General features: G+C 42.2%; 1 protein-coding gene across 1 annotated transcript in view; it reads left to right on the top strand.

Moving 5' to 3' along the window:
* The first annotated feature begins 224 nt into the window (after nucleotides 1-224).
* Nucleotides 225-9281, top strand: part of btbd7 (BTB (POZ) domain containing 7) — a 22529-nt gene continuing 13472 nt past the window's right edge. Inside the window, exons 1-2 of the mRNA XM_034133171.1 lie at nucleotides 225-530; nucleotides 6033-6259. Coding sequence (XP_033989062.1) covers nucleotides 6178-6259 — 82 coding nt within the window. The 5' untranslated portion in view covers nucleotides 225-530; nucleotides 6033-6177. The remainder of the gene's footprint in view (nucleotides 531-6032; nucleotides 6260-9281) is intronic.

Here is a 9281-nt window from a genome sequence, read left to right as displayed (position 1 = left end):
GGCTTGCCTAGACTACAAGACTGGCATTGTAATAATCTTAACAAAAAGATAACTGGTAAAATTGCATTAGTTAAAGGGTTTAACTAAACACGCGATATAAATGGCTGTTATCAGATACAGTTGTTGTTGTACAGTGTATGTACACATTCAAAATGGTTACATTCCATGTTTTATTTTGAAAGTCTGACCGGAAGCACCGTTTCCTAATCTGGCTATCTTGAAATGGTTAGCGCTGGGATAGGCCATCACAACCACCCAACAAGGCGTTGTGCTACTATGGGGAAATACCGAACCGAACCGAAAATAAAAATGGCTTTGGTGTAGTTTTTAGTCTAGGTAATTGCTGGAAATTCGCAAGAAAGTCGATGCAAGTGGAAATGGTCGCATATTAGGGATCAAGTGTGGACGTTGACGTCGAGCCGTGCGTAATGAGCAGAGTTGGAAAAAGAAGGTGTTGAGCTGCATTTTTTCTCTCTCTGCCAGGGACAACTTGGGTCGGAGTACTGTCTGAACTACGAGGTGATACGAAGGTAAAAAAATGCCCACGAAGCTCTCCACTTTCTGGTAAAAAATGTTTCTAAACAGTTGCATTGCATCCTGCTCGAAGTACATTTCTGTTTCCGATGGAGAACGTTAACGGTAAAGTCAAAGCGACACAGAGCAGAGATAGCTAACCCTAGCCTCCTAGGATATGCTACTAATTACAGGGCTGGGGTGAATATGACTCCTCTCGCCAGGCTGTCGCCAAATATTTGGACATTACTTCCCTTTTTTATCAGCTGAGGCAAACAACCCACTTGGTTTTTCCTCGTACAAGCACTTTTAACTAGGGCTTCCGCTGGGCACCGATAGCCCCCCGATAGCCCCCCGATAGCCAAAGAGCAACAATAGCTCCGCGTAAACGTATGGCTAACAAAGCCATCGCAAATGATTGTTTTCTGTATGCACTGCTTACAGAGGGGAACACTTCCTCCGTTTTGTGAGGCTTGGTAAATGGAAAAGTTCGGGATGAATGTACATTTTAACTCTGCAGATACACCTACATGTTGCTGTTTATTGCCTCGGTGTCAGATAGTTGTTGATAGGTTGTGCTATGGCAACAATGTGGCCTGCCATTAATTGCAATCTATAGCATACTTGTGGAAAATGTTTTATTGATATCAGAGTCATATAATAATTTCCAGTAGTCAAATATCCAGTTTATACTTGAAGGTCAGGTTGTAGGTATTCTGTTTTGTTCATAGTTTATTATTTGCCTGACCCAACAACATATTCCAATCCTACTGTTTTTTCTTTAACAGGGTGTATAATATATGTAAGTTCCACCATCTATTTAAGTGCTGAAGAGCCATATGCACACTGTGGTAATCCTGTGGTAATCTCACTGAAATTCGTGCTAGACTCAGCATTCTGTACACCCTGCCTCCCTCTGAAAGACAACCTGTGTGTATCACTCTGTCTTTTCATTTGGAAAAGGTGCATTCACTGCGCTCTGCAGCATATAGGGTTGTCATTTTACCAGGTTAAGTATTTGTGTCAGTGCTCCAGGGCAATATAATGACATGTAATTATTGCACGTACATGCTCAGAAGTCAATGACAAGCATGAAAGGCTGCGAACTTGCAAGTACTTGCCACAGAGTGACTGAATGAGCTGGACTTTGGCCTGAGTGCTGTTTACCCTGGCCAGTTGGATGGAGAACTCAACAACTCACTTAAAATGAGCACTCATTGTTACCCAGGCTGCCATTCATTCTTTTGAGGTTGACCGCCAGGCTGTGTTTATATAGTCATTAGTGTGTGCTAACTTAACATTTCTTTATTAAAAAGATGGCCCTGTGTGTTTGTTTGACCTCAGAATGTCATTCATCCGTTCAGTTGTTGTCACTTTAGGTGATAACCCAAAGGTCTTAAAGAAAATACGTTGTTAAGGCTGATACAATTTCATGTGTGAAGCCCTCATTTTATGTTCTTACAATGGCCTGCAGAGCAAAAAATATACTATTAGCTGACAACATAGTCTGTGAAATGGTAAATATTCATCACTAGGGTTCATATTGTTGGTTGACTGGCTAATCCCGAGGCTGCCCACCATGAGTCATCACTGTGGAGACTTTTGTTTCCTCTGTCTGTCGGTCATTTCAGTGTGTTGCTGTTTTCTAGTCTGTTCTGACTCCTGTAGTTTCCTGTAGCTCTCCTGGTAGAGAGTCTGTAATCAGTTGAATGGCCTGATTAACTGTAATTCTGATTGAAAAAAAAAACTGCAAGTTAAACGGTCTGCTCTGCTGCTGAATTGTGTCATTTCAGAAAAAATATCACATCATTATTTCATTTAGAGAGAGTCATTTATTCTGTTTTATTTTGTTATCCACATGCAGTTCATATTCCCTAACACATGTTGTTGCGAGATGTATACGGACACATCAGTACGGTGGAGGTCACTCTGGCAGAAGGTTCTGGTTCCAGCTCACTGCTGCATTGCCTAAAATGTCCCCTTCTGATTGTATCAAATATCCAAACAGTCTAAAAGGAATATCTGACGCTCTATTTTCTAACCGTACAGGTCATTTAAAAGCTTTACTGTCAGCAAAACCTTCCTTTTTCTGATATACCTCTAAACATATCATCTGAAATGCTAACAATGGATTAGTTGACATATTGCCTGCATTTCTTCTGTATAGTTGTATGCTGGGCCACAAAATAAATTATCTACCCTTCTCCTAGGATCAGTGTGATGGCTGGGACTTCATGAAATAATAAAAATCCCCTTTTAATGAAATTATATCAAACTGTGTATTTAAGAGCTCTGACACATTTATTGCACTTTACAGCTACTGTGTAATTTTAAAATAGTGCTTTGAGGGGATGTATTTCTACAGTTGCTGCTCTTTCAGGCAGGCCTGAATGTGATATTGGCACAGTGATTGCTCCTCTTTGGAAGATTAGTGGCTGTGTCATTGAGCCTAACAAAGATTACTGTCAAAAGGTGGTGATTACATCATTTCATTCATAGAATTCACAGTGGGACCAATGGAGAGCACATCACCTAGGTGTCTTTGTGCCATTTGAGCAAATCAATGGGACAACTACTCTACAATAATCAGAAAGACAAGAAATATAAAATTCTCAATCATCTGCTACACTGCCCAAGTAATTTTCCACATTACTTTTGATTGCTGAAGACTTGTCATGCTGCCCTAGCTTCATTACAGCTGTCACTTTGATTCAAAAATATTGGCTGTGTGTGTTTCATTAGCAGAGCTCTGGATAAGGGGATGGCCGGTAAAAACCTGCTTTGAAATAATAAGAACATGCTCCTGAATTTTTGGGGTTTCAGACAGGAAATGAGAACCAGATACCTACTGCTTCCCCCTTCTCTTGCCATGATGAGGAAATCCACATAAATGATTGATAAAGTGCCCTGACTGTCATTTGAATAATACATCAGACCTGTTCTTGTGCCAAGCAGTTTTGTATAGTAATGTTCTGTGGGAGTCTGGGATTCTGTCTTTTAAACCTGTGCAAGTGGCTAATTTAAATAAAAGAAAATGATCCGAGTGTCTGAGGCGAGGTGAGCCCTTCTGAAAGGTTGCATATGTCTTTGTGTATGTAGAGAGAGATAGGTGGGGGCAGGGAGTGTCTGCTGTCACCTCTCATTAGGGACATATAGTCCAGCTCGGCCGGTGTCTGCCCCCAACCCCACGTCTGTGGAACTGCCCTCCTCTGCCCCCCCCCCCGCCCGAGCCCAACAGAGCAGCACACTGTTTCAGTCTAAACTACAGGAAAGTGTCGAAATCACAGAGATTATGTCAGAGATGCTTCATGTTGAACAGTGCACGTCTGAAGGAAATGGCTGTCTTAAATTACGCTTTTAGAATTCTGCACTGCAGCTAAAGTTACATTTGGTTCACTCATTTGAATGAGTTAAAACCGGGAGTCAGTGTATTGTTCGATTGATGTGCTGGTTGCTTTGTTTTATTCCGCCTCTGCTGTGCTCCTTTGAGGAACCCACCCCTCTACCCCCTTTCTAAACAAGGCGGTATATATCTCAAGGGCTTCTTCCTCTCCTACATATTCAAATTAAATTTCTAATTGTGTCCAAATGAATTCCCTGTGAAGATGGAGCTTATTTAAAGCAGTCTAATGAAATAAAGATCAACCAACATTTTTATTGGAGTGCTCCAGTGTGACTGCCTGGTGACTGTTTGTGATTGTGGAGTAAGAGGCTGTGGTTTTCCATTGAACCCTTGGGAGGCTGGGCTGTGCTGTTCTACCGGGGCAGACACAATGATTTATTGGTATGGTAGGCAGGAAAAACTAGCAGGCTGAGATAAAACAGATTTCCCATCACACTCAAGTTCTCCGTCTGGCCTGGCATGAAAAACAGATGAAATGTGAACATATATATCACTGTTTTTATATGTAGTTATGTAGAGGTCAGAGCTAAGAGAATTACATTTCCAAGTCTCTTGATCATGGGCACATATGGGCATATTTATTCAAAGTTACCCGAGATGTAAGTGGCGTTGAACAATTGAGAAACTGTCCCTCTGGTTTGGAAAACAATCAAAAATAGTTTTGATCTCCAATGGGCTTGCTCTTATAAATAAACCTAGACTCAGTTTGTAATTAATAGCCTGATGGTGTGCTTAGCTAATGAGGTGCCCTGTTTTCTGTTAGACCGGAGCCAGGGCCAGTACATAGAAGAGAGCAGAAAGGTTATTGCAAGCGCCTTTCATTTGACTGGTGCTGAGATGTGTAGCTATTTGCTGCAGTTGACCTCTCTCGCTCACATTTTCTGTCTTAAAGTAATGTTTATTTGACCAAACCATATCAATGAGAAAACACTAATAAAATATGTTGTCCTATAGAAGTAGTTACTAAACTGAAGCTGTAGCTAAATGGAATTCAGCCATCATTCATTTGAATAATTTACATCTGTGCTTTCCTACAGTAAATTGTAGAAAATGTCATCTTTGAAGAAAGCTTGGAGGAAAATTGTTAATAGGCCAAAAAAAGCAGACGGCAATGTCTTTTTGTTTGGCTAAATGCAATTAATTAAATCCCTACAAGTCAAAGTATTTCATCCCATTGATGCCAAAAACATATTAAATATTCAATAGGCAACATGCACACAATGGCCTAATGCAACTATAAGTTTTAATGGCAAAGCTACCACTGCTGCATGGCAACATCTCTGACATATTTGTATCATCTTATAATATATATTGTCATATTGACCTTCTCTTTCTCACATAATGTGCTACATTTATTTTTACATTGAAAAGAGTTTCACTGAGTTTTCAGACTGTACTGACGTGATCAGACTACAGATCCATAGCTTGAAAGTTAGCTTAGAGATATTTCAATAGTAATTAAATGAGAATGTAAAACTAAGCTGCCTGGCTCAAATTGATATGGCCCTGGTCAATGAATTTTCCTAAATGTTCTGTATAATTATACTCTGAATGCACATAGACCTGGAAAACCCTCCACATTTCTAATTGGAATGTTAAATAAGAGTGTGATAGGGAGTATATGCAGAGTGTGTTGTACCTTCCTTTTGAAGATTCACTGTACATCTGCATTAGATTTGTTGTTGACTGCCACTGCCTCCTGAGTTTCCTGAGGGCTGAGCAGAGGAAGTCTCTGTTAACACAAGTCACCATTGAAGATTAAAGATACAACAAAGCCTGAACACAAAGTCCTCAAGACTGTCACTCTAAAAAAAGCCTCCTCATCATATTTATTTTGCATTTCAGGCCTTTCAAAATTGCCATGGCAGAATTGATTCATGATAGCGCTTTAATCAATGTGGCTGAAACAGTGTGATAGATTGTAATAGATGTCCTTTTGTTCCGCTCTCTTAACATTGACGCCCCTGGCTATTCATTATCTTTTGACAGAGTCCAAACAGTCCAAACGCATCATGTTGCAATCCCTGGGAGATGTTAGTCAGCAACATTTTAAACTCTTTGACTTCATCATCTCTCTTACTGTTCTCTCTGTGCTCTTTCATGTTTCTTCCTCCAGGTATGGCAGGCTGGGCCCGGGGCTCTGAGGCCACTTCAGAGGATCCGTGCCTGACCCACGACTGAGGATTGAGAGGAATATGTTGTCTGAGCAGAATGACTCAGCAAGAGGGGGGACCCCAAATAGCAAGTGAAGAGAAGTGAGGATGGGTGCCAATGGTTCCAGCTATCCACACTCATGCTCCCCACGCATAGGGGGAAATGCACAGGCACAGCAGACTTTTATAGGTTGGTATTTTATCTATCTTATTGAATTAAGAGCGTTATGATGGGTTGCACCGTTAACAAAGACCACTCTGATAGATGATTCTGTGTTTTCAGCCAACAAATGATAAAATATCTCTGTTAAGGTGCCGTTTACACGAGGACAAAACGGGTTGTATCTGCTACTTTTCTCTCACGTATAGCCCGTTCGTTCACACGAGGCCAACGCGTAAACGGACCCCGCAAACTATAACGGGTCCCAAGGGGGATAGATCTGCAAACGGAACGCTCTGAAGGGGCAAACGGCTCCGTGTCTACGCCCTATACGATCATTTTCTGATAACGATGAAATAGCCCTGCCTCCCTCTCCCCACGTCTCCCTCTCCCCACGTCTCCTGCTCAGAGATCAGCTGCTGGGCTGTCAGAAGAGGGGGAGGAAAAGAGAGGCTCTGTTTATTATTCTTATATTATTATATAGAGTCGTTATCAATTTGTTTATCAAGATACATGTAATGTTTTAAAGCTCAATAAATAACAAAGAAGACCTCTGACCGGCACTTTTCTAATTTTGTCCGGAGGATTTAAACTTTAACGGACATGTTGACCGGCGAAAAAAAATGTTAACGGAAACTCTGCCGCATGGTTCCCTCGTCCCTTGGAAGAGGCGGAGAGGTGGGTGTTTTTCATCTGCTTGTGGACTACCGGAGAGATTTACAGCAGCAGCACACGCCGTCCACCGCGGAGAATAAACAGAAGGGCAACCATGGCAACCATGCTCCGGGGTCTTCTTCGCTGCTTTTGGTGTATTTTGTGGCGGCAGCAACGCCACTTACAGGCCCGGCATATGTACTACAGCGTTTCCAGCGGGTCGAGCGGTCTCGTGTGAACGGACACGTTAATTGAGCCGAATGCGTGTGAACGGAAGACTTTTTTGAAAACAAATTCGGTGCGCAAACGTACCCGTTTCGTCCTCGTGTAAATGGGGCCTAAATGTACTCTTTTGAAGTAGGGTGTGAACATGTACTCCTCAACCCTCTTGGCACTTCGCACCCATGCTAGAAAACACACAGTGTGAGTTAGCATGGCCAAACTCACACTTTAATTTACATTAACCTGCTTCCATGACAACTAATGGGGCAAGGGGTGAATATAAAGCTGCAGCCACACGAGGACGATAACGGTCGTATCCACTACAGTTCTCTATCGGATAGACGGTTCGGCCACACGAGGCCGACAGGGAAACGCAGATAACGATAACGGGTCCCAAGGTGGGTAGATCTGCGGACGAAACGCTCTGGGGGGCCAAACGGCTCCTTGTCTACGCCCTATAACGATCATTTCCTGATAACGATGACGCAATAGCCCCAGTGTTTCGAGCCAGGTCCCGGTATCTCGCAGGACAGTGCACCCAGCAGGAGCTTCCAGCTAGATTTGATCGATATGGACATAAACGCGAGTGAAGTCTAATCGGACAGGAGAGGAGACACGCAGCTCTGCATGATAACCTGCAGCTCCGCCCGCTGTGATGGAGCGATGAGCGGAACAAAACACACACTTCAAGTTAGATCATCACCCTTAGCTATTTTAATTACCTCTCAAACTACCTAAACTAGTTTACCTAAATATGTTTATTTTTACTGTCGGGTCACTCATTACTGGATCAGCCAGCTGCATGAGACCACGGATACTGACGGGCTGTCAGGAGAGGGGGAGGAAAAGAGAGGCTCCGTCATCCGTGTATTATTCTTATATTATTATATAGAGTCGTTATTCATTTGTTTTAAAGCTCAATAAATAACAAAGAAGACCTTTTGACCGGCACTTTTCTAATTTTGTCCCGAAGATTTCAACTTTAACGGACATGTTGACCGGCGAAACCCCACCTCTGCTGCTAAATCCAGCACGGAGAATAAACAGAAGGGCAACCATGGCAACCATGCATGCGCGAGAAGTCTTCTTCGCTGCTTTTGGTGTATTGTGTGGCAGAAGTACAGCGCCACTTACAGGCCCGGCATATGCGGTTCGAGCTGTCTGGTGTGGACGGACACGTTTCTGGTGCCTATTGCGTGTGGACGGAAGACTTTTTTGATAACGATTTCGGTTCGTTTCCGTTATCGTCCTCGTGTGGCTGCAGCCTAATTGTGCATGAGAGCTCTTAAAGCAAGCCATTGCCTCACACAACTGATGCATTAGAAAGAAACGTGTCTACTTTGCCCTGCCATATGGATTTTATGAAGTATTATGAGAGGCAGATATCCAGAGAAATGTGTGTCCAAAGTGGGTGGTTAACCAAAATCACATTTAAGTATGCTGCTGTCAGAGTTTAAAATAACTTCCACCCAAAAAAGACCAGCATTGCAGTATTGCTCTTCTTAGTTTTGTTGTTAGTGTGGGGGTTGATGTGATTCTGATAAGGCTGCTGGCTATCAGAGCTGATAGGAGCAAATCTGGTATCATGACGTTTGGTCCCTGTGGCCAGCTGTTGACTGTTAGATTGTAACATTTTTCTACTGAATGACATGACGGCTACAGTCTGAGACCTTTACATTTTGTTTCAATATCAGCAGTGTTGATGTCATTCCCAGAGAACATTGCTGTACTACAACAGCTAGTCTGTCTTTTTGTCTGCCTGCATGTGCTAAAAAGGGTCACATTCAGGTTGTTCATTATGTGTGTTTGTTACTTGTTTGCACTCGAGTGTATGAGGTCACTCTGTACTTCTTATATTTTAAGTAGTGCTCTTGATTGGTTGTTATAAATCACTGTTCATCATGGGCATGTTAGGAGACTAACTCCTAAATTATCAACCTTTGGAGTCTTTTTCGTTTATGGTCCTTAAATCTTTCCCTGCTGCCCTCTGTGCCAGACGGTTTGGGGAACTGCTTCAGAGATTAATTTAAATAAATCTGTCGTGAACAAAAAATCGTTATTTATTTCACTTTCTAAATTACTTTGGCTCCGAGGTGTATGTAGAAAGTTTCTCTGAAGTGAAAGTAAAGCCAAATTATCTCTGAGACCCATGTGGTTTACTCTAAACTGTTATTTG

The sequence above is a fragment of the Trematomus bernacchii genome, unplaced genomic scaffold (assembly GCF_902827165.1).
Source record: "Trematomus bernacchii unplaced genomic scaffold, fTreBer1.1, whole genome shotgun sequence".
NCBI classification, from domain to species: Eukaryota; Metazoa; Chordata; class Actinopteri; order Perciformes; family Nototheniidae; genus Trematomus; species Trematomus bernacchii.
This window is presented reverse-complemented; position numbering and strand designations above follow the sequence as displayed.